Genomic DNA, 26,494 nt, shown 5'->3' with positions numbered 1-26,494 from the left:
GGGACCTATTCTCTTTTGACACTCTCTGTAGGTGACTTTATCATATCACTGGGGTTCAAATATCACCTCAATGCTGATGACACACAAACTTACCTTTCAAACCCTGACCTTACAACTGTTATACAGACCAAAGTCTCTGAATGTCTTTCTGCTATATCAATCTGTATGGTCCTCCGCCGACTAAAACTCAACATGTCCAAGATGGAGCTCCTCATACTTCCATCCAAGCCTGGCCCAACTACCCCCTTCTACATTACTATTTGCAATACTATTATACTCCCAGTATCAGCAACACGCTGCCTAGGGGTCACACATAACTCCTCCCTCAATCACAATGTAGCTAAAACCTGTCGTTTTTATCTCCATAACATTGCAAAGATACACTCTTTCCTCTGTCCTTCTACTGCAAAAACTGTAATGCAGGCCTCATTCTCTCGTGCCTCGACTATTGTAACCTACTGTCCGGCCTTCCTGCCTTTCACCTATCTCCCTACAATCTAATCTTAATGCTGCTGAAAGAATCACTTTTACTCTCTCCTAGTAAATCTGTCTCAGCGTTTCTCCTGCTGAAATCCCTCTCCTGGCTTCTTATTAAACTCTTTATCACTCACAACATTCTCCTCCTCACTTTTAAGGCTATACACTCTTCTGCCCCTCCTTACCTCTCAGCCCTAATTTCTAGCTATATACCTACCCAACTCTTGCGTTCTGCTCAAGGATGTCTTCTGTCTACCCATTTTATATCTAAAGCCCTCTCTCGCCTTAAACCGTTCTCACTCACTGTCCAACACCCCTGGACAGCCTTGCCCCTCAATATCCCACTGGCACCCTCTCTTTCCACCATTAGGACCCTTTTTAAAACACACTTCTCTAACGAAGCATATGGGTAACTCTGCTGGCTGATACTATACTCTCAGATACACTGACCTTGACCCCTTGCAGACGCACTTACCATCACACCCTCCAACTGTCTGTAAGTTCTCCCTAATTACCACATAGATTGTAAGTTCTTCAGGCAGGGACTCACTTTCTTATTGTTACTGTCATGTCTGAAGCGCTTATTCTCATTATGTATTATATTATTACTTCACGTGTTTTGCGGCTGTGAAGCGCTATGTACCTGAATGGCGCTATATAGATAAAGACATACATACATAAAAATAAGTATCACCATCAGATGTACTTTTTTCAATCCTTAAGGATCTATGGTTATTAAAATTATTTTTTATTATTACGACTAGTACAATTCAGTAGGGAAGACCTATCAAGAATGGGACATTCGGTCGCGGCCGTTACACCGCAAACAAATGACCACCGGCATTTGGCTGCAGACGAACTCTCACCACAGCCGATTCACCGCTGGAACCTCTTCCATTAGCCGCTTCTAAGGTAAGTTTTACTGTTAGGATAGGAGGTTAATTTAAGAGGTTTTGTAACCCTACTGCATGTAAAAATCGGAGAAAGAGCGAGAGCAAGATATGTTAATGGATATGCAAGGTATATATAAATGCTTCACACATCCAAAAAGATTTCCATAAGACCTACACTGACAAGTCTAAGGCCCCTTGTGAAGAGACCCAACAGGACCAGAACCCACAGCCTCTGCAATTCAGAGCAGCAGCTCTAGCATTGTACTAAACAGATGCTGGGAAGCTCTACTGTCACAGCACACAGTACTTTTGAGCTTACTGAGATCTTATGCAAATCTTTTACTTGTGTGAATCATGTAAATATACTTTGCATATCTCATTAGCATACCTCAGGTGTGCTCCTTATATACCTCGAGTGTTTCTCCGTATATTATATATACAGTATATAGAACTTGGCACTCTACTAAAATCGGGGTCTCTCTCTTCAAGAAAAAAGAGTGTAGTAATATCTCCATTCTAAATATTAGTATCAGGTCATCAATATACCTTTCATAAATAACAATGTGATCACCAAAAATGTGCACAGACTCCCACCAACCCATAAGTACATTAGCATTGGATGGGACAAGGGATGTCTCCACTGCTATGCCACATGTTTGTAAATAATAATGGTGATAAAAAAGGAAAACAATAATGTGTCAATAGAAAATAAACAGAATCCATGATTAAAGTATTTTGTGCAGTGGGATAGTCTGAATGTGTTAAATAATGCATAGGCCATACATACCCTGATCATTATTAATAATTGTTAAAAGCGAGGTCACGTCCACAGTGACCCAGACGTAATCGCTAGACCAGGGGTCTGCAATCTCTCAAGGAAGAAGAGTCATTTTATAAAAAATTATTTGTCCAAAATATTCTGAGCACACATTTGTAGTTTTAGGGACTACCACTTAAGTATTCAGTGGCCATTGGTGCTCATTAAACCACACTTGCCTTAAAGAGGCAATGCAAGCCATTTTTTTTTCTTCCATTTTTTTAACGCCATTAATTTCAGCTCCGGGGCCCCCCTGCTTCTGGAGATACTTACCTCCATAGTGGGTGCCAGTAGCCACTCCTGCATTCACATTATGGCTGATTTTGAAAGCTCCCCTTGCACAGCGGGCCAATAGGAAGCCATGACATCATCAGCTTCGGCTTCCTATTGGTCCACGTGATCAGGGGCTTTAAACTACAGAAAACTGCAGAAAGATACCGGCATCCCCTTCGGTGGCAAGTATCTCGAGAAGTAGGGGGTCCCCTGAGCTGAAATTAATGGGGTTGAGCTCCGGAGACCCCCTGCTTCAATCCTGTATTTTAAAAAAATAACAAAGAAAAAAAGCTTGGATTGCTCCTTTAAGGAATGCATCAAACTTGAGGGAAGCACACTATATATTCATCCGACTAATAGTATTTTCTACAAAAAACAATAGTTATACAGTAACGTTACTTTTTTGCCGAACCCCCCTCCCCGCCATAGCAGATGACATTTATTCCCACACCAATAAATGCCAAAATGTCAACTCTGAAAGAGAAAAGGAATTACTTTCTCAGCAATGTGTGTGATTTTCTTCTGACGTGCCGTAGCCAAGAAATAACAGTTTCATTTTTAGCACTTGACATTCACACACCTGCTCCGGCTTCGAACAGCACGAAACTGGCATATGAGAAACGAAAAGGTGAGCAATATGTAAAGACAGCGACATGATTTATCAAATCTGTTAAGCTTGATATTCAGAAGCGGCAGATTTGTGAACATATCCATCCTCTGCATTCTCTTCCTTTCTGGGAAATTCTAAATCAGATTGTAACCAATTAGGTGACCCAATATATATTTAGATGCAGAGGACACGCATCAAAAAAGACATTTCCGTCTCAGCGTGTCGTTCCTGGTAAACAAGATACAATTGTAATGCTGCACACCATAAGCTAAATAACAGATACTTGCTGTTACCGGTGCTCCTGGTCCAGGAGAGTCCCTGCCAGTGAAAAACTCCAAAGTAAGCAAAAATTGAAGGTTCAGGGCACTGTGGATTTTCAAAGAATTTATTATCTAATAGCACAACGTTTCAACCAACAAAAGTGGTCTTTCTCAAGTGAAGATGGTAAAAACAGTTTTGAAATGTCTGGAAAAATTATTTGTTGTTTTATTCGATTTCTTCCATTTTCTTTTGACTGTTAAATGAGTATAATGGTAACATTACTTTTAAAATGTCACCGTTATATATGTCTTGCTTTCGGTTGTCTATTCTCCTCTTGCTTTTTTCATACAATGCCTGACCTTTTGCATTCTTTATTTTCTTTATATATTGTAGTTACAGTATGTTTAATATAGAGCCTCTTTATCATTGGTCAGTGATTTACTGAGCAGAATATAAACACTGGAACGTTTAATCTTGATGTGTCAACTTGATTTGAAGTGAAGAGACATTCTGACTACGATAGACGGAATGGAAAAAGTACCGGCTCTTTGAGGAGACAGATTGGAGCACAGATAGGGTAAACTGCATAAGCATGAATCTCTTTTCCAAGGGTCATGTCCGCTTGTTCCTTAAATGTACCACTAAATATTGGCCAAGATGGGTCATTAAGCTGTCACTCTAATCTTTCAACAATAAGGCAAAGCATATCTTCAATGTCAATGCTACACGCTTTTGTAAAAATATTTTCCTGGTTTTACTTCCAGTGTTATTTGCAATTCTTTGACAAGCTGCCCAGATCACCGCAAAGTTTGCATGAGTACCGCTTTCTTCTTGGCTCAGGGGTTAGGTGCCATGTCGTAGAACATATCTCATGTTGCTACTAGCAATGACAGGTATGTTTAACAAACCCAGCTGCACCTTCTTCAAAATAATATCTGTAATGAAGAAGCAGAGGCCCCAGCATGGGGTCCTAGGCTCTTTAAGGGCTGTGATGGCCTGATGGGCATGAGCTGCGGGGGTCAGCTTACCCCCATCCCCAACGGAGTGGGGAAGCCTGCTTATCCCCTCCCATGTAGAGGGGAAAGGCTGCTTATCCCCTACCATGTAGGGGGTGGGGGGGGGGAGAGGGTATAAAGAGTGGGTCCTCAGAGGGAGAGGCAGAACTAAAATAATTTTTCCCCCTACCTTACAGGGATTTTGCTGTGGATCTGCACATTTTTCCCCAGACATGATGGAAGGCCTTGTTGACTACAATAGCTCTCCGCTGTATGAAGACCCCCCCCACCCCGAGCCCTGCCAGCCTCACCCACGAAGCTCAGAATCCTGATGCTGCTGCTGCACCTGATACAGGTAAGTGTTCCTGCCCCACGCAGATCCCAGCGCTGTGGTGCGGATAGAAACCGCCATGCCTCATCCCCCAGCCCAGCCGGCTCCCCCACCAAGTGCAGACACCTTCCGGCAGCTCAACCCGTCGGCGGGCTCTAGTTCCGGGTCAGCACAGGGTGCTGACCTGAGCGACAAGATACTTGGTAAGGAAATAAATCCTATTTCAAGCTCTGATAGTGATTAGGCCAGTGACAGTGATATTTCAGAGTCAGAGAGTGCGGAACAATTGCACAAAACCCTGCTGTATAAATTCCTTAAAAAACAGCTAGAGGTTTTTAACCGGTCAGTTAAGGCTACGCCAAGTGGGGTAAGGAGGCAGTGGTGGAGAGCATGGTCCCAAAAATAAAGGACGACAGCGTCAGCGCCAGCACAGCAATGAAAGGAAAGGACACGTTCTCCTGCGCCACTCTCTCTAGTTGGGCTACACCCAAAGTGAGGAAAGCAATAATAAAAGAAAAATTCATGGACGTATACAACCTTTCTACTGAGGGTTTACTGGCGAAGAAAAAAACAAAGGCTGCAGGCGACGAGAGCGGTAACAAGTACAAAACCATGGACACCTGGCTAAGAGGTTACGTAGTGTTAGCCAGCTGCCTGCTAGAGAAGCATCCAGAGGAGGGTTTGAACATCCTTCAACACATAGACCTTCTATATGACAACAGTATAAAACATGGGGGCGCAGCATGGTACGAATATGACGAGGAGTTTAGGCACAAGATGCATGGGAACCCAGTTTTGAATTATGGTAGTAAAGATCTTGACCTATGGGTGCGCCGGGTAACACCGGAGAAATTTGCTCCCTTTGCCAGGGGGCCGGCTGGACGGCCATCTAGTCAACCACTGGGAAGGCCCAAGAAATCAGAATGCTGGGACTTTAATAAAAGCTCTTGAGCAAAGGGGAGGGGAGTGTAAGAACCACAATATATGCTCAATTTACAGCAGTGGCCACTCAGCGCAAACATGTTTCAGAAAGCTAGGACCACTGGCAAGGAGTCTGATGGTGGCCCTGGCAAGGGCAGCAATGCCAATTAAATTAGAATGCATGATACCATGGCCCCAGCCTTACCCCTATCAGGCATCAGCGTATTTTCTTGAGAACGGCTTTAGAGAGGGTTTTGTCATCCCAGTTAGGTTCAATTTGGTAACCTTGTGCGCAAGTCGCAATCTTAAGTCAGCCTCTATATATGCACATGTCGTACAGGAGAAAATTCACAAGGAGGTAAGCCAGGGGTGCATGGCAGGGCCATTTTCACTCGCTGCCCATACACAATCTGATCATATCCCCCTTAGGGATATTTCCGAAGAGAGCACCTGGCAAATTCAAACTCATTCAGCACCTATCCTACTCCAAGGGCAGATATGTCAATGACGCGATCGACCAGCATGCTTGCCATTTCCAATACCAGTCGTTCGGTAGGGCCATAAACATAGTCACGAGCTGCGCCAGTGGCAAATGTCTTGGTCTAACGTGCCCACGTCACTTTTGGCAGATAGGGATATCGGACTAATGGACCTGGTCTAGAAGTCGCTAGCCCCACATACCTGGAAAACCTACCTCCGGGCTTGGCACACATGGCTATTATTCAAGGAAAAGGACAGAGTTAAGGGTAAGCGTATTCAAGGAAAAGGACAGAGTTAAGGGTAAGCGAGTGAGCAGTGCGTGAATCATTAGCTTCCTACAGGCCCAGAAGCAAGCTGAGGCGACACGGGCCAGTGTTGGGGCCATGTTGGCTTGGCTTTTTTCCTAAAACTCCACAACCGCAAGGACATAACTAAGGATTTCATAGAAAGGAGAATCCTCATAGGCTGGGATAGGGGCGAAGCCAAGAGAACTGACGGTAGGGAGCCGGTAACGCTAGACAGGCTTGAGGTATTGATGATGGAAACAAGAGGTATGCTCTTATGCAGCGGAAAGGGAACTGTTCAAAGTAGCATTTGCTGCGGCTTTCTTTGGCGCCTTCAGGGTTGGTGAGTTAGTGGCGGCATCTAAAGCAACCCAGGGTTTGGGCTTGCTTTTCGCGAATGTGATTATCAATTCAAGTCTGTGGCGTGCAAGATCCACAGGTCAAAAAACGACCAAGTGGGAAGGCGAGCGTGGGTCCACCTCACGATGAATAATAACAAAAGAGTATGCCCAGTGGTGTTGATTAAGCGGTACGCAAGGCACAGGCCCAAGGTAGGTGGCAATTTCCTCATCCACTGGGACGCAACGCTGCTCACAAGATACCAGTTTAAAGCTTTTTAGGCAGTGCCTTGCCGCTGGGGGGATGGATCCTAGTGTATTTGGTACCCATTCCTTCAGAATCGGCACTGCTGCAGCGGCAGCGGAGAACAGCTGTACGCCGGAGCAAATAAAGAAACTGGAGAGGTGGAAGTCCAGTGCCTATAGGGGTTACATCAGAACCAAAGGGGACGGCAACGTGCGGGCACAAGAATATTTTTTTAAAAATCTCCCTCTCAGTAGGCAGCTGCGCAAGAACCCTGGAAGTGTGGATCATGGGTCATTTCTTCATTCATTGGGCGCACAAATGGGTGAAGGATCAGCGGTGCGGCCCGCAGCAGGGTTTTTTGCGGAGGAGAGGAAGAATTTGCATTGGCTTGGGAAGAGAGGAAGGTGCTTGGTTGATCTGCAAATGGCTCTGTACAAGGCACTAGCAGAATTTCAGGTGAAACCAGATGTTGTTTTGCTACACCTCGGGGGGAACGACCTAGCCAACACCAAAACACTAGAGGTGATTTATTGGTTACAATAGGAATGCGCCCGCTAGAAGGTGCTGTGGCGTGAGGTTGAAGTAATTTGGTCCGAAATTATTCCAAGGCAGATTTGGAAGGGGCCAGGGAAATGGATCAGGAAAGAGAAGGCTAGGAAGAAGGCCATTGGCAATTCATCCTCTCTTGCGGTGGTAAAACTCTTAAGCACAAAGAAATTGACATCAAAGACGGCAGCTGGCACAGAAGGGACGGCGTGCATCCATCGCCAAAGGATTTGGAGGTGTTCCAAGTAACATCAAGGGGATTTTGCAGGAAGAATTAAGGTCAGAGGTCGCAGCTTTGGATGGGCGTGTTGGCCCCAGGGTATCAGGTGCCTAGCAGAGGAGCATCCGGATAGCGGAGCTGCCACGCAAGCCAAGCTAAGGAGACTGAGAATGGGTGAGGACTTTAGGGTCCGCCTTTTAGCTGGAGCCCCTAGAACAGGTCGGCAGGCGGGAGGCGCCGGCTTTAGGGCCAGGCCGGCCAATGCCCAATCAACGCTGCTAAAAGGCGGGGCGCAGCTTTAGGGCTGGTCCTAAGCTGACCCTAGGGGCGAGAAGGGGAAGGGAATGCAGCCCAACATCGACTTATAAGGATCTCCCCCTCCCATTTTACGGTGCTTAGGGCAGGGGCAGGGAGCACGGCCAATTGCTGGCTGCTGGGCAAGGATCTCCCCCCCCATTTCACATGCTTCGGGCGGGGGGAGGGAGCGCAGCCAATTGCTTGCTGCTGGGCAAGGATCTCCCCCCATTCGCATGGATCATGCTGGGCTGGCGGGCAGGCTGGTGGGTTTTAACAGTGGGTGTTAAAATAAAGCTGTGACCTTTTCTTCCAACGTTATGTGTGGTTATTTGGTTTAGCGTTACAAGGAAGGAAGGGAGCAGCATTAAGCCTTTATGCCATCTGTCAAACAAAGACATTTTTTTCTGTAGAAATATGTGCTGTGAGAAAAGAATTATTTCACTTATTTTCCTGGATAGCAATGAAATAGGTGAAATGTAATACAAGTCCTTACAGTCTTGGAGCGAATAAACGGTACACTGAGCTTGGTGTTGTTTAGAGACCTGTGAGCGGCTCAGTGAGTAATGACACTCACTCTGAAAACAATGACATTGAGTTTGAAGCAGGTTGAGACTGGTTCAAATCCCTGTACCATAGAATCTCCCCAGAGGGAGGAAATGGGGCTCAAAGGGTGTGGGGTTCCTTTAGGTATAGAAAGCAAAACGGACTGAATATAAATCCAAAGCTTCTTTCAATAAGAAATAATTACAATGTTGCAGGAGGCACCCTAGGCAAGTCTAGTATAAAGTCCATTCTAGAGTATATATATATCTTGTGCAGGTATGAAATCCCATTCAGAAAGTGCAATCATGCATGATATATGAATGCCCAATGTCCAATGGCAACCTCCTATTATCAAGACAGTTCAAAATGATAAATAACCAAGTACTCACAAGGGAATTAATCAATTTCTTCTCCTTTGGTGTAATCCACTCTATAATAAGGAGTCTTCACTTGCCGGGTGCCATCCCTGGTGTGCAATGCGCTGAAGATACAATCAAGAGAAAAAGAGGCAAAAAAGCCAAAAAGTCGCCGCACCACTTCAATGAATAAGCAAAGAGGGTGAAAAAATAAAACGATTTTAATAAGGGCAAAAACGGGAGAAAATCACCTGACATGTTTCGCTCTGTAGAGCTTTATCAAAGTTCACTGTATGATATAAAGTCTTGTTGTTGTTGTTGTTGTTATTATTATATTTCAAACGGTGATGGTTTGGTACTGTGGGTCAGCAATACCTGACTTTATGGCTTCAGTCAGTTGTCTGGTAAGACAAATTAGGAACATATTTTTGGTGTTATTTATTCTTTTTTGCATACTGTAGGTGTCGTGAAACGTGACTTCTGGGATTTACCCAAATAGCGGCTAATCCCATATAATTGTAATCAATATTCACGCTGATTCTGGATCAGAAGTACAGGTTGGAGAATCCCTAGAGCAGAATAACTGTATGTCCCCAAAGTTATTATAGAAAAGTAATTCATGCATTTGTAATTATTCGTACATTTCTAAATCAGTCGATGTTCAGAACGGAAGACCTATTGCTCTCTGGCCCTTTATTTAGCTTTTCAATATTGTGTGGTACAGTATGTAAAAAAAACAACATACAATATTTACTTCGAATTGTTCTGACATGTTAATTAAAATTGTAATTCTTTCATAGGGGCAGATTCATAAAGTGCAGGTATAAGCAACTTAAGTCAATGGACGTTATTTGTGCTAACCTGTACTGGTCCTTGATGAACTTGCCCCACAGAATTTTTATTCATCCTTCTCTGATCACCCTTGAATTGTATGTTTAAATATTTGTATTTATATAGCACCAACAATGTACACAACGCTTAAAAAATGTGATAATAGATTACACCTTTAAGACAAACCTTAAAATTCACCTCTTAGAAGAAGTGCCCCCAAAAGCTTAGACTCAAACCTACTGTCCCACACCCACAGCCACTCCTACCAATGACTGCCATCTACTGTGCTTATTCCCTGCCCTGCTGTCTCTGTAAGGTTCCCATTGTAACACTTAGATTGCAAGCTCTCTGGGGCAGGGATTTCAATTCCTATAGTCTGATCTTATTTGTTGCACTTACTGTATTACATTATAATTCCCTGTACTACATCATCTCTCTTGTAAAGCGATGTGTACTGTACAGCTGTGGAAGTTTTAAAGTTATACATACATACAATATACAAAATACATACATACATACATACATACATACATACATACATACATACATACAGTACATACAAACATTAACCCCGAATATAAAAAGTGCATCAAACATTCAAGCTTATGATAGGAAAATCTTATAATGTGAGTGGAGACTAAGAGACAGTGAGAGAAAAGGGAATGGCGAGCAGTATTCATGACTCCAGGCTGTTGAAATGCTTAATTCAGAAGGTGTGCGTTTAGATTTGACTTGAAAGTGGGGAAAGTGCTGGCTGAATAATGAGGGTCAGAGAGTTGGACAACTAAATTATAAGGGCAAGGGAGGGCAAAGGGTTTTAGGCGAGAGAGACTTACTGTAAACAGGACGGAAATGAGGCACTCAAGGGCAGAGCACTACGAATTTATAGTGCATGGAGGTACAATTCAGATTTCATTTTCTAAAAAGAAAGACTTGTCGTCTTTTCTTTTATTGAAATGTAGGTTTAAACAATAAAAAAAAATCCTATGGTTTCAATGATACTGTATATAGCGTAAACAGTCTAGAAACAGTATTGCAGCAAAATAGAACAAAAGCAGATAACCACATAACATGAGGCGTATGTGAGGCCTCATACATGTAGCTGGTGTCAATAATTTGGGTTCACTCATTAAAGCTTGTAAGTTGTTACCAATTATTAGCCATCCAGTAGGCTGGTACTAGCCTCAACTACCATGTCTTATTAAATGGCGCTTCTGACTGGTAAAGCGTTAAAATATTCCAAAAACGTTTTGAATGAATAAATATTTAATAAACCTCAACATCCCAGAGCACTCTGGCCCACTATTCTACTACTTTACCTATTAGTAAATATGGCCCTTTATCTTTTATTTTGTTATCTCCCAATGAAACTCTTCTTATTTAAGCAATTCTTTCTCCAGAAAAGATGACAGGTTGGAATGTTGTGACAACTTGGGGACAGGTCGTTGCAATATGAAACACAACTACATTAAAATGAAGTCATCTGTGATTAGCGAAAATCTGCCCAAACTGATGATACTTCAAGTTGTGCCTACTTACCCTAATTATATACGACTCTTTCTTTGTAAATCTAAATGTTAGTTAATGTCATCAGCATGAAAAACATTCAACAGAGAAGCTAATTAGTAACAACGGGTTAATACAATTAGTTTGTCTGAATATCCTTTAGAGCAGCACTCCTGGCGACATGTTGTTTTTAGACCCTGTTGATTTCAGATCCGGGGGCCACTGCTACTGAAAGCTGCCATATTGTGAACCCACCAGGGGCTCCTAGCCACAGCACCTACGGAGATAAGTATCTCGGGAAGCAGGGTGTCCCCGGAGCTGAAATCAACACGGTTCAAACGTGTCCCCAGGAGTGCTCCTTTACAACAAATCCTAGAAATAATACAAAATGTAATATGTGCATTTTCTTTTTTCGGAATCTCCATTGACTGTTGATAAAAAGGTATTATCAATAATATGTGAAATGCTTGGTCTTTATTCCCTGCACCACAAATGCAGCATATTGGTTACCCCTATATGTCCAGGCCCCCTCCTTTATTGTATAGAAATTTATTTAAACATAGCAAATTAATGTGTGAACATTACGCGTATAAACTGCAATAAGCAACACTTGCTAATCAATGAAAATACACCAGAATGAGTATTTTGGTGCACACCCTCCCCAGTACGTGCAGACACGAGTCCTTCACCTTCCAAGCTTTGTCTTATTTGCGATTGGCTGGAAGAGAACTAGTCTATTAGACTATTGATTTCATGCCAGCAAAATGTTCCTGGGATGACCTTGATTGTGATTAATTCATATATTCTCCACGGAATAAGTTCAGTTTTAAATATGAACAGGGGAACTCTTTTCTCTCGCTCTAATTTTGTGCAGTTTAAATATGAGCATATTTTAATAAAGAGGTGTTCTGTCCCAGGCGTACTGTGGCTAAATACGCTTAGACAGGCAGTTTCCTCAATTTCTTCTTCTATACAAAATTGAGTCTTTGAATTTCTTTGAATTTTTTATTGTAGCCAGGACTGGTTCTTGGCTGCCAGTCTGCCCTCACTGGCAGAAAGCCCTGGTAAGAGCAGGCCTGCCAGTACTTATCATGGGTTTTCCCCACTCCCAGCAGTGTCATTGTGTGACAGGAGGGGGGGGGGGAGGTGGAACCAGCCATGGGTTCTCCCAATCCTGGGACAGACCTGGTGCCCTCCTCCTGGCTGTACTTAAGGGGATTGCCACCCAAATGTAGGGAGGGCCTCACCCCACCTGAGAGAGGCAGGTCACATACAGCTTGCCTGAATACTGGCCTTCCCTGTTCCTCTTCCCTTTGGGGGAGAGTGAGTGTGCACCTTTCCCCTGATCCTGATAGAGGATCAGGGAAGAGCAAGGACTGCTGCGGGGGCCCTTAACCCGTAGTGCAGGTCCAGGGACCATCCTAGAGCTGGAGATATCACCAGAGACTGCATAGGGCAGAGGCCTGTGGTGGCTGCATTGAGCTGAACAGAATAAACCGTTCCTGTTTCATATACCTCCTGCCTGGTGTGTGATCTTACTGCGGAAGGAGAGAGATTGTTTCTATCGTAGGAGATTGTCTCCATACATCTGGCGCCTGCGACAGATGGAGGCACTGCACTGCTAGAGAACCATGCTGGGTGTGTACCCCAGAAACCTGTCCTGTGTCCCCACAAACATCGGCGGATGACTCAGCCCTCCTATTTACCAACAGGTAGCATGCACGACACACGCTGTAATGACAGAATCTCCCATTGGGTGTTGAAACACAGTTACTTTTGGATGCGCTGCTGAAATACTACTCAACAGGACAGGCTTTCAGCGACGCAAGGCTGAAAGTTATAAGATACTCTTTCAGAGCAAGTACTGACAAGAAAGGGAGGCCAGGTGTAGTGACACATGAACTGTAGTCTATGCTGATCCATAAGGTGAACTGTGTGGAGACAGAGGCTATTGCTGGTCTGAGTCACCATGTGGACTGGTAGGCGTATGATGCCTAAAGGGGGTGGCCTGACTAACGTGTTCCAGGGGCCTCTGGAGAGGGTCTGTGATGCCAGTGCCGCAGCAGGGCAGCATTAAAGTACTGCTAGGGAGTGTCTTAGGAGCGGTGCCTGATGTACTAGGTGCTTATGCCCCTCTGCTTGAAGAACGCCCAGAGTACTACTAGCCGTCACCAGACAGGAACCACAGAGTACTTGTGATGGACCGTGAACGAGTGCAGCATATCAGAGGGAGCTTTGCTAGCCTGGGGTACACCTAAGATTGGTAGACAGTACAACCATGTAAGGAACTACAGAGGACGGATTCTGGTCAGAATCGTGTGGGACACGTGGTCCTGTACAACAGTGAACTTAAAATGGTGGTTCTTCTATTCGGAACACACCATGTGAAGTTCGTCAGTCAATATGGTGTCTCCCGCCAAGACTGGAGAGCGCGCGGGCTGTCTGCAAAAAGGTTGCATGCTCAATTGTTGCAAAGTTCTGCAAGGGTCTGGCGTGAAAGCCAGAGCCACACCCAAGCGATGTGACTGGCTCAGAGAGGATCCAGTCACGCCCTGTCCTAGTAATCCTCTACTCTAATCTGCACCAGAGGGAGGGGGCACTGTGACAGCCAATGCCGAAAGACCATCTCAACTAAGGGAGGAGCCGGATGTGGCCGACCGCACCCTCAGTTCTTCGGAGCCTGCAAAGAGAGAGGAGCTACTTTACCTGTTCTCCTACCTCAAAGCACTTCGTCCAAAAGGGAGATGGCAAACTGTGAGTTTTCCCACTACCGTCTGCCAGGAGGCCTCCTTGTATTGAAGGTAAACGTCCCATAGAGGAAATCCCATAGGGAAAAAAACAGTGCACTGCGTCTCACACAAAGAGAATGGGGATATGATTAACCAAAAGGTTTATTTAGATAAAAACATGGACAAAACGAGTACTGATGCAGACACTTTTTGATTAACCTTTTTGATGATCATATCCCCATTCTCTTTATGTGAGACGCAGTGCACCGTTTATTTCTCTATGGGATTTCCTCTATGGGATGTTTACCTGCTATTGTGAGTATAGCTGGGAGCACGCAAGATAGGAGACTGCTCAGGGGCTCAGGAGTTCTACTGCAATCCGGTAACGAATCATTAATGTCAAGGAGGCGGGCGAGATATCCTGACTGACCGGCTACGAGTGGAGACGCTGAGTCGCGGAGCCTGCGGGAGTACACTCGGTACATCGGAGGAACAGTCCAGCGTGGAGGTATACAAGTGCCCTGCATTCTGACATCATTGTGCTGTTTATCAAGCCAGTCTGCCTGACTGCCCCGTGGGAGGACACGCGCGAGTGACTGACCTGCGGACCCATGGAGCCTATGTGGGTATACTTATGGATTTTCTTATTCATCAAGCCGTGAGTAGACTTGACTCTCATTGAGAGCTTATATCTTATAGCCAAAGATGTGGTATACATTCAGTCTTTTCTCCTAGCAACAAAGAGACTTATGAGGTTTTCTTTTGAGCACCGGAATTTTGAGCAGCAATGCTCTGTGTGTTTTACTCCTTGTATTGAAGGTGGAAGGGACAAGATATCAAAAGTGCCTGTGCCCCAAGTGTGACTTCCCGGGTGGAGACCTGGTCTGGGGAGCTACTTGTCCATGGTGTGGAGCATACTATCTACAACCTACGCTGCTAAGGCCTACGGCCTTCTCTACAAAAGATCCGGCTGACCACAATACCTGGGCGGACGATGAAGCTACCTCAGCAATGGAGATTCGCGAGGGCCTGTGTGCCCCAGCGGATGTTCCATGGGGTCCGTGGACCCTGATGAAGCGGTTCCCGAGATGGTTCCAGACCTGCTCCGAGATTACGCCAAATGAGATTCTGCTTGCTCGCTATATTCGTTGTTTTCGATCATCTCTGTTCTTGGCACTAAACTAACAAGTAGCAGTGGGGGAAAAAGTATCGCCTTTTATTATTTTAAATAATTTACTAAGGCGACATCTATCGTAAAAAGTAACTATTACACTCACGTAGAAATCTATACGTTTTTAGGACTGATTTCATTATAGTCATTTTAAGTTCAGACATTTCACTTTAAGGCACTAAGATAGGGGACAATTATGAGCTTCAACAGACCTGTCTGGGACCAGGGGGCAAGTCTATGAAATTAGGTACTATCTGTATATATACGGGGTGTCTGGCCACCCTAAGTATTGGCAATTTCATCCCATGCACCTCCAACATTATGTTTTGTTTAAGGTTTCTTTACATACAGTACCAGCAGTATAGGGATATGAAGAAGAGTGGAAGAAGTGTGGAGTTTGTTTTGTAATTATACAATTCATTTTTTTATGCCTGCAGAATGATTAGGTGAATTATCAGTTGAATTCAGCCTACTGCTTTGTGTTAACAACCAATGCAAGGCAGCAGTTAAACTGTACATTATATTGAATATCACAACAGTGTTACCTAAATACAGTTTAGAAAACATTAAATACAGAACAAAAATAACATGCATATTAAACATGATAAAATAATTAAGTAAGGGAACGAATAAAAATGGTGTGGCAACCTTTAGTGTTCTATAATCTATTCTTTAAAAATCAGAGCACCATTAATACATTTTCTGGGGCAAATAGTTTGCATTTAAACCTCTGGTCTTTTTATGCGTTTTCTGTGCAGTACAACAGTTCCATAAAACCCCAATAATTTCTTATATACTGTACAATAGAATGGTTCAACCTAAAGTAAAGAATCTCACAAGATCAACAAGTATTTGGCCTGTATGTTAAATCCAAATTCCGCAACGTTTCCGCGGAATAAATAAAATGGCAATTCATGAAACTGCTATAGTGCCGATTGGGGCACTATCACCCAGAAAACTCCCACTGATATCAACGAGTTTCTGAGGGATAGTGCCTCCATCTGCACTATCACAGTTTAATGCATAATCCCCAATGACTGTTAAAATGTATTGTACAGTAAATATGTAAAAAGGCAGTAACCTACCTTTACATAGAGTTGCTGAAATTCGTCAAGGTTGAGCCTGCCACTTGGGCAGTCCTTTAGAAATCCTTTGTACCACTGTTTCAGCTCATGCTCATTAAACTCTGTGCTCTTCACAAGATCCTCCATCACTTCTGGAGCCAGCTTGCTGTTCTGTTTCCCCATTCTGCTTCTAGAGAAATAATAATTGACATTACTTTACATTTCAAGTAAATATACTGTATGTAAAAACTGGGGCGAAACGGTTATGCTTCATTCATTAAAGTGTCAAATGTTTTTTGTCTTCTGCTTTCTTCATTATTGATATTACTGATCTTCGTTAAACAATTCATTATGAGAATTGTTTAATGTTTGTTTATTGTTCGTACAGTACAGTATGTATCTTTAAAAAAAAAAAAATAAGGATGGCAAGTAAGTGTAATACTTTGAATAGACTTGATCTTTGGTCCGTGAGTGTACAGGGCAACGAAAACAGAAATTATTGGCTAATGCAGGGGTGCTCAACTCCAGTCCTCAAGCCCCCCACAGGTCAGATTTTCAGGATATCCCTGCTTCAGCACAGGTAATGCAGTCTTCGACTGAGCCTTTGATTAAGCCATCTGTGCTGAAGCAAGGATATCCTGAAAACCTGTCCTGGTGGGGGGTGGCTTGAAGACTGGAGTTGAGCACCTCTGGGCTACTGGATGTTTGAAAATGAAAAGCGATATATGTTCAAGATAATAACATTTAGTGGGCAGCTGCTCGTCTTCATATCCAAATCAGCTGACAGATGATCAATACTAAAAAATAAAGCAATGTTGTGTATGATCACACCGTTCCAATTACCTCTAGCATCTGCATTTCAGGGAACTTATATACACTATACTACAACTGACAAATGTTGCACTGTTTTTCCTAATCTGCCCCTGGATCAATATAACTATCTCCCAATAAAGCATTCAACAAAAGTTTGAATGTTCTATACGTCAACTACTTACAACACATGCAAACGAATTATCGAAGTAGAGAAATGTGGTTGTCTCCAGAACTCAAAAGCAAGACCCACACTAGAGCCAGTAAAATAAATGATAGAATTCATACAGTACTTAACATACTTGTGGATAGTCATCTGGGTCCCAAGACCCTCTACACAATAGTATTTACAGTCCCAAAAATATATGTCATAAAGGCAAGTCAAAGTAATACTTATCCACCACTAAGAACGATGTCCAGATGTATAACAAGAATGGCAGAGAATGTGCGAAGAAAAGCAGATTCTACTTTCCATTACAGAAACTCTAAAAAGGGAGCGACTTGTTCTCTGGAGAAATCTGGGGTCCCAGTGGGGTTCCCACCTGTGATATTAACCCTCCTCTCTTATTATGATATTAATCCATTATCCTTTTTATCCTCTTACAGATTTCTTCCCTCTGGACCCCTCTCCTTATCCTTGGCTGGTGATTAGTCTTCTTTTAGACAAAATTACATTAACGCTATAGAGATTTCCACCTGATAGACAGTAGACTAAATGTTGAACACCTTCCCATTACTTTCCAGCTATACCCTTTACGCCCATGTTTAAACCTATTTGGTATTGCATTTTCACTCTCCTGATGGTTGATTTAGATCAATTGCCATTGCTTGCTTCAATATAAGAAATGAGTGCCCATATTCTCTGAGACATGCAGTAGAAGATGATCTACAAGTGGGTCTCAATATGAGTGCTATATGTTTCAATTATTGACATATAAAGTATATATTTTGTTACCAATTTAGTTTTTGTTTTTTCTCTTTTTGCGCCCCTTTTTGTGTTTTTATGTACATGGTTTTAAACTAGAAATAGTTAGGCCACAAAAGTTGTAAGTTACAAAAGTTATATAAAATTGTATTCCTCTTTTCCTTGTCCTGCTCTACCCATGACTGACCCTTTTTCATTGTTCATCTCATTTGTTTATTCCTCAAAAAGGATCTCTCCTACCTTGGATTGTTCTTATACGAAGCAGCAAGAGATACTGGGGCCTATTCACGAAGCAGTGATAAGTGGTTTTAAGTGCGACAGCCAATTCATTTTTTGGCAAATGCTTTTTTTCTATTGATTTGTTGTTTTTTCGTTTTCTGTTTATTGTTTGGCTTAAATTGTTTGTAATTTGGATGACTTGTTTTTATTTCATTTTCCGATTGTTTAGCGTTTTTAATTAATTATTTCTTTTGATGGCTACTGATTTTAATTAATGTGTTGGCTAGTGGTTTTATTAATTTATTGATTTGTTGGCTTGTGGTTAAAATGAATTGTTTTGTTGGTTAGTGCGTTTATTTATTTAATTGATTGGTTGTCTGGTGCTTTTGTTTATTGAATTGGGGTGCTTGTATATATCTTTTATTATTGTGTACTTTTGGCCTTCATGCTTTTTTTTTAGTGTGACCATTGACTGCTATAGTGGCTTATCATGCCTATATTAAATGGGTATGATGTACCACTATATCAATCAATGGGTAGAGGGTGGGTATAGTGGGCCCAGGGTGGGTGGTTAAGCCTCCCAGGCAGGTAGCGGGGGAGGGTGGGTTAACCCCTTAATTACTCTAGCGTTATTAATAGCTAAGGTGATTAAGGGTTTAGGGGCCATTAGATTGTATTTTTTCATGTATTCTTGCTGGCATTGGACATGGACCTGGTGTAAGCTGACGAGGATGCCCTTCATGATGGCTGGGGTAAGTAGAAAGGTTTATTTACTTTATTTATGCTGGCTGGCTAATGTTTTATTTTATAATGGGCAAATGAGCTATTATCCATTTCTGGATAATAGTAATTTTGCCCATTACTGTACTGTATGTATTGGGGGGGGAGGATGTATTTATTTGAATGTATGCATATATTTTTTTTTTAGGCACAGGATTGGAACAACCCGAGGACCCCCAGACACTCACGGGACCCCCGGACACCTCTGGGAACCACCTGAGGATCCCCGGACACCCACACGGAATACCCGCGGGGAACACTCGTGGGAACCACCCAAGGGCCCCTGGACACCCACGGGGACCAGCCGAGGGCTCCCAGACACCAGCGGGGACCACCTGGGGGCCCCCACCAGCCTCTGGTATCATTCCGGTGCATAAAACTAAAAATTGCTTTTATGTGTTTTAGGAGGGAATTGGGTTGTTGGGGGCACAGGGGGTGGGTGGGTTGTGTATTTCTGGGTAGTACAAATTGCAATGTTTATTGGAGGCAATTGCCCCCAATAAAGCTGCTATTGTGCCTTAACCCCTCCATTGCCTTAGCGGCTATCCGCTAATTTAATGAATCTGCTTTAATGTAAATTTTAATTAATGGTGTGCGTGAGCAGGGGTCTCCTGAGCTGAATCGCATTGGTTTCAGCCTCGGGGACCCACTACTTATTGAGATACAGGCTCCGTTATGGGGTGCCGGTATCCCAGTGCACGATTGAAATCCCCCTCTCACGTGACGCAGGAGACTTAAAAGTTCAGGGGATACCGGCACCCCATAACGAGTCCTGTATCTCGGGAAGTAGGGGGTCTCCGATGCTGAATCCAATGCGGTTCAGCTCCGGAGACCCCCTGCTCATGTACACTATTATCAAAATAAATATTTTAATGCACGATCGCCTATAAGAGCCGTGCATGGAGACGCAGCATCTCCATGCAGCTCTTCCAGGCTGCAGTTTTTTCTATCAGCTATCACGCGATGGAATTAATAGCACGAAAGCACTGATACAAAAAACAGGTCACACGATAGTGCATTTTTTAATTGGACTTTAAACAATGGCCATCACTTCTTAGTGAATCCCACTTTTGGCTTCATGTCTTATAGCACGATTTAAAAAAGGGCATTATCGGATGCAAAAGCACTGATTTTATCACCGCTTTGTGACTAGGCCCCACTGAGATCCTACTCCTTAGGCGTTGTCCATAGATGGACAGGCCGTGCTGAGGCGTGCGGACGCTCCGCGCTGAGCCCCTGCATCCTCAATGAGGATGCCTTGAGAGGGGGCTCACGCGAGCGTCCGCAGGCGTGCGGAGGAGTTGGAGGTTTCAGCCGAGCGCCAAGCTGTTTTTCAGCGCGCTGTCGGCTGAAACCCTCCAATGAGAGTGGGGCTGCGTCAACGTCACGGCGCCGTGACGTCGGCGCCGTGACGTCAACGTCAGTGCGTCGCGGGCGATTGGCCCAGCGACGTCACTGCCCCGCCTCCCTACAGTCTCCCCCCACCTCCGATTGCGGACGCTGGCTCGCCTGTATGGGCATGAAATCGCCCAGCTTCTGCAGGCGAGCCTCAGCGTCCGCACGCCTCAGCACGGCTCCCCCCCTCTATGGCCCGGGCCTAACTGTTATCTCGGTGCTGTGCTTTTAGGTTTCTGCTTGATGAAAAATGACAATATTACACAGTATTGCCAGAGTCCCATTAACATGTGAAAATCTCTCAATGTGTCACATCCTAATGTGGTTCATTCAGCAGTCAATTTCCATTTTCCTCGTGGCTCTTCAGTAACAAGTGAAGTATTTGTGCGCACTAAGGCTGTGATTTCAGAACCTATAAATAATGTCACAATGTAAACACACATCATTACCGGTTTCAGGATTGTTACATTAGGACAATATTCTTACAGCCTCATTGTATGCATTGTATAGCTCTTGTTGTCCATGGTGTGTTTATTGCAGACACACAGCTCCACTTCTCACTGCCCTTGTATTCCTAGTTATAGGAGTTATGTGACACATTTCTGGAGCGTCTTTAAAAAAAAAAGTGACTGTAACTGTATTGGTGAGCACTTTTAAATAAAGAAAGCTTTCAACCAACACTAACATTTAATAAGCAATATGTACCACCCAGCAGCACTGCTCAAAACCATCATGGACAATTGTCCGTGTTTATAAGAAAGGCTCCTTAATACATAGCTGAAAAATTTGATATTATTTTCTATCCCTGAGGTGCTCAGGATATCGATCGCAGTCGACCGGTGACTCACTTCATGTAGACTGCAGGACATACAGTATGTCCCGGGTCTGACAGTGGAGAGGGGCCCAGTGGTCTGAACCTGGAAGTTTGGCCCCATCGGAAGTGTGGCCCAACTTACTCCATAGGCCACCTGGGTGGCCCGCCTCTGCTGCCGGGGCAAATGTGAAAGAGATGGGACAAGGAGAAAGAGGGAGAGCGGGGGGGGGGGGGGATTTGGGGGAGCAGGGGGAAGAAGAGAGAAAAAGAGAGTCAAAGAGAACGAAAAAAAATAATATAGAGAGAAAAAGAAAGAGAGTGGGGAGTAAGACAGGGGTGTAAGAGAGGTGGGAATAAGAGTGAGAGAGGGAGGTGTAAAAGAGATAGAGGGGAGTGAGAGAGCAAGGAGGGATGAGAGCAAGGAGGGATGAGAGCGAGGGGGAGAAAGTGAGGACGGGGTGTGAGAGCGAGGAGGGGGTGAGAGAGCGAAGAGGAGGGGGGTGAGAGCGAGGGGGGGGTGAGAGAGCGAGGGGGGTGAGAGAGTGAGTGGGTGAGAGAGAGCGAGTGGGGGTGAGGGAGCAGGGGGAGTAAGAGATCGAGGGGGATGAGAGAGCGAGGGAGGGTGAGGGAGCGAGGTGGAGTCAGAGAGCAAGGAGAAAGTAAGAGAGATGGCGAGTAAGTGAGAGGGGAGTCAGAGAGAAAGATGGCAATGAGAGAGAGGAAATGAGTAAGATATGGGGAGGGAGAAAGCGAGACAGACAGCGCGAAATTTCAGTGGTAGTAGCGAAATTTCAGTGGTGGTAGCGAGTGTTCAGTGGTGGTAGATCACATTAAGAGGAGGCTGGCAAAAGTAGATCCGAGGTACTGAGGTTCTAAGCACCCCTCCCACATTTTTATAATAGGAGTGTAACAGGTCTTATCCCTATTAACAGACTTGCCTCTAATCCAGCAGTGTGCTGGTTAATTGCTGGTGCAATCAACCCCACCTGCTAATCACAGCTCTGTGAAATAGCCTGTTCTGAGACAGGAAGGGAGGATTCCTTAGTCTCACACGTGGGGCTGAACCAAGGAAGGACAGACAGAGAGTTTCCTAGTCCACAACTGGGCTGACATGTGGAACAAACAGATGTCTTGAGCTGCAAAGAGACTGCACGCTGCCAGCAAGACACAGGGGACAATACTTCTAAACCTGGATCCTGACATTGCCTTAGCACACAAGGGTGTGGAAACAAGGAGAACAGAGAAGCCTTCCCCTACAGCAACAAGAAACAGATAAAACTTTCTTATGGGACTGTTTATATATCTGTTTATATATATATATATTTGGGGCTGGTAAATAGCTTAGCTAACCACCCAGTTATAGAGAGGGCTGAACTACATGTGTAGATAGTCTCCAAAGCGGAAATAGGTTTTTGTTTGGCTTATTTTCATGTTTTCCTGTGTTAAACGGGTCAGGCGCAATAAAGCCTAATTTTAGTTTCACTTTAAACGGTCTACATTGCGTACCTCTGCACACGTCTCTTACAAGGCGTTTTCTCAAGAGGGCACCAACAGGGCTAAGCCCTGAGATCACTTCAAGGCACAACGTAGGGTTTGACGCCTTTCTGCCAGAGAGAGAACAATGCTCTGGCCTTGTAGTATGCATTCTCCCAGCAAGCGGGCAGTCTATTCCTAGCTCCCCATCCTTCCTAGACAGAGCATTTGGCCCACACAATGGCTAACCCTCTGGCTCACTATATGCCTGAAACTCAGTCATTGTCACTAGCCCAGGCACACAATGAGTCACACAGATAGCTGCAGCAGTGGTAACATACATAGAAAAGAGTTACTTATTACTAAGGTTGGGGCTCTCCAACCCTGGGATGGTAAGTTTTGGCCCTTTACACTGGGTTGCCATCTTGATAACATGCAGGATTAACCTTTATTCTTAGTGACATGCTGCCCATGCCGTGACAATGGGCAAAACAAAATTGTATAGGTACAATATTTACTAATCAGCACTATCCATAATGTGCAGTATTTTACCCCTCGCAATAATGGCTGTTCATAGAATGGCATCCTTGATAATTTAATGTTTAATGCATCAATATGCTCCAAAAATGCACATAAATTCACATTATGATGGTCTTTTAGAAAAATGCCTAAATGTAGGCAATTTTAGTCCTTGTGACTCTGTTTTTTGTTATTCAGTATGTTAGGAATGGAGACTGGCAGGAACATACTGAAAGCAGATTTAACAAGGGATATAACAAGGTAACAAACAAAACAATGAGTGGAACAGTAAGGATTTCTGCATTATAAACCAATGTTTTAGCAAATCCAATATAATTAAATAATTACCAAATGTACAACTCTCTCTGCCAATTCAGTAACTAAGTGACTTACTATAAAACATGCTTGATATCCTAACTTGAAACAGCAGACAAGAAATAAACCAGTCTACACAACACATGCTGCTATAGTGAAAGACAACATACTGTAGGGTATGTCTGACATGGAAAAGATGATACTGCTGATCAACTTGCATTCCCGGAAGAATTCTTACAGTCTTACTCCCAATGGAATGCCTCCTTATGAACTGAAATTGAAAGTAAGAGCCATTATCATGCTCCTTCGAAACCTGCCATTGAGAGAACTACAGTATGTAATTGTACAACTTACTGTTACTCCAGTACAAACACACATAATCGAAGTAAAAGTGATCAGTGAAGCAAAATCAGACACAGTACTTATTCCAAGAATCCCACTCTTTCCATCAGACACAAATTTACCATTCTATTTCAAACGAAAACAGTTTCCCATTCGATTAGCTTTTTCAATGACAATGAATGTCACAAGGCCAAACGTTTGATAAAATATGCCTTTTCCTACCTAAGCCTGTTTTTAGTCACGGACATATGTTGCTCTATCAAGAGTCAGATCGATTGATTCACTTAGTGCAGTGTCGGAAAAGAACCCAGAAATTGACAATTGTGTCTTTAGAGAAATCTTTGATTACAAAATCTAAGTTAAAAATAGACACATTCGTGAATGTTTAATTAATAACGCGATCTACCAGTTTTAAGATAAGATCTTTTATTCTTTTCCCTCTACAGTATAAGGGCACATCTGTTATTTTATTATAACCAGTAACATTTTCTAAAACGTACTTCTCTATGGCAGTTTGCTTCTGTCTTGTAGAGAACATCCAAGGCTGTGGAGATCCTTTTTGGAAGCTGTATGTTCCCTGGAGTTATATACATTATTATTTTTTATATTGTTTTCCCCTTTTTTGGGGACTTTTTCTTTTCTCCCTCCTCCCCCTCATTTTCACCAATTGGACTCTTACTGTATTATACTGTATGTGGACACTTTGTACGCACAATTGTTTTTTTTTTTTTGCATTTCTTATTGCATCAACGTTTGGGATATACTGTATATGTGTTTGGTTTTACATGCACCTTACAGTTTAGAGCTTAGTATTTTACAGTCTAGTTATTACTACTGTAGATATATATTTGTCACACATATGAATCTTATTTTATATCACATACTTTTTCATAGTTTCACGCACTAATATAGTGCACAATTTCACATGTTTTCTTTGTGTATATATATATATATATATATATATATATATATATATATATATATATATATATATATACAGGTAAACCCCGTTATAACGCGGTCCTTGGAGTCCACAACCCCAAGACCGCGTTACAACCGGGGTCGCGTTAAAATTTCACCGAGCCTCCTCATTACAGATTTAATTCTCCTCCATTTTGCCGCCTTACCAGTGCTCTCATCTCTCTGCTCTCTTGCCGTCGGCGTGCCATTGTTTTTTTCAAACATTCAATTCAATGCTTTATTGACTACCAGACACAGACACGATTAAACATTAATACATTTTGTACAAAACACATGCAGGGATTGAACTCGGGACCTTCTGATACCAATGCCTTGCCTCTTACCTCTACACCATAGGCTTGGTGTGACAAGACATAACCATAAGCTGAGTGATGTCATAGACAGCTAGAAATAGACTTAAGATTAACATTGACATGTACCCTGTGGCAATGTGTTGTAGAGGATAAATATATTTATAGGTTATGCCTTGTCACACCAAGCCTATGGTGTAGAGGTAAGAGGCAAGGCATTGGTATCAGAAGGTCCCGAGTTCAATCCCTGCATGTGTTTTGTACAAAATGAATTAATGTTTATTTGTGTCTGTGTCTGGTAGTCAATAAAGCATTGAATTGAATGTTTGAAAAAAAAAAAAAAACAACCCAATGACACGCGACGGGCAGAGAGATGACGTGGACAGCAGGAAGAGGAGAGAGATGAAGAGAGATGAGCACGTGGACAGGACAGCTGGAAGAGGAGAGCGTAAGGCGGCAAAATGGAGGATTTGAAATGCAGGTAAATGGAGGATTTGAGATGCAGGTAAGGCGGCAAAATGGAGGCTTTCAATTCGGGAGCCATGCTCAGACCGCGTTATAACCGATTTGCGTCATAACGGGTCGCGCTATAACGGGGTTTACCTGTATTTATATATATATATATATGTGTGTGTGTCCGTTTTGATTTTAATCATGTTTTATATGTATAATGTTTGAGTATAATAAAAACTTGTTATGTTTTGGATATCGTGACTGCTTAGTATGGGACTTCCTTTTTTTTCTCTGTTTATGTGATTTATATGTACTGTCCCTGAGCACTGACCAGCTTCTCTTATAGCAGAGTGATAAACGGCTGGTCTTTTTTATACCAATCTATTCTAGGTGTGTATGCAGTATCTGTCTGTTTGTGTGTGCATATATTTATTTATATATATATATATATATTGAAAAAAGGCACAAAAAACACCTCCACGTGGCATAATAAATAAAAAGGTCTAAATGATTGCACTCACTAGATGAAAGTTCTTTAAGGTATCCAACAAGTCTTTTGTGTCTTGTAGTTACTGCTCTCTGCTGCGTAGATGTTTCTGCCTCCTCAGACAGTTCCCGTGGCGTGCATCCCAATGTCTCCATCAATCGGACAGCAGCAGAGGCATTGCTCTCAAGCTCCCTGCTTTTGGAAAATTTTGCTGTAGCAACCCCACTGTCTACACAGCACCTAACACATTTCGCGAAAGCCATCTCGCTTCATCAGAGGTGATTACTGAGTGTAGGCAGTGGGTTTGCTACATCAACCTTTGCCGAAAGCTCCCTGCTTGAAAGCGATGCCTCTGCTGACATCACTGGGCTGCGACCCAGACCGCCAGCGTGGGAGCACTGACTGATGGAGCATGCCACGGGAGCTGTCTTGAGTAGGGGCCTCTGTCTAAAAGAACCCCATTCATTTTTTCTTGATTTGCATTTGCCATGTGCTTCCTTT

At 43.3% G+C, this 26,494-nt stretch overlaps 1 protein-coding gene across 1 annotated transcript in view; it reads right to left on the bottom strand.

The window, feature by feature from the left end:
- The window catches only part of VSNL1 (visinin like 1), a 179,660-nt gene that overhangs the window by 106,153 nt on the left and 47,013 nt on the right, over positions 1-26,494 (bottom strand). The window contains exon 2 of the mRNA XM_075598408.1: positions 16,212-16,380. Within this exon, the coding sequence (XP_075454523.1) occupies positions 16,212-16,373 (162 nt within the window). The 5' untranslated portion in view covers positions 16,374-16,380. The remainder of the gene's footprint in view (positions 1-16,211; positions 16,381-26,494) is intronic.

The sequence above is a fragment of the Ascaphus truei genome, chromosome 4 (assembly GCF_040206685.1).
Source record: "Ascaphus truei isolate aAscTru1 chromosome 4, aAscTru1.hap1, whole genome shotgun sequence".
NCBI lineage: Eukaryota > Metazoa > Chordata > Amphibia > Anura > Ascaphidae > Ascaphus > Ascaphus truei.
Note: the sequence above shows the minus strand (reverse complement) of the source record. Positions and strands in the feature narration are given on the sequence as shown.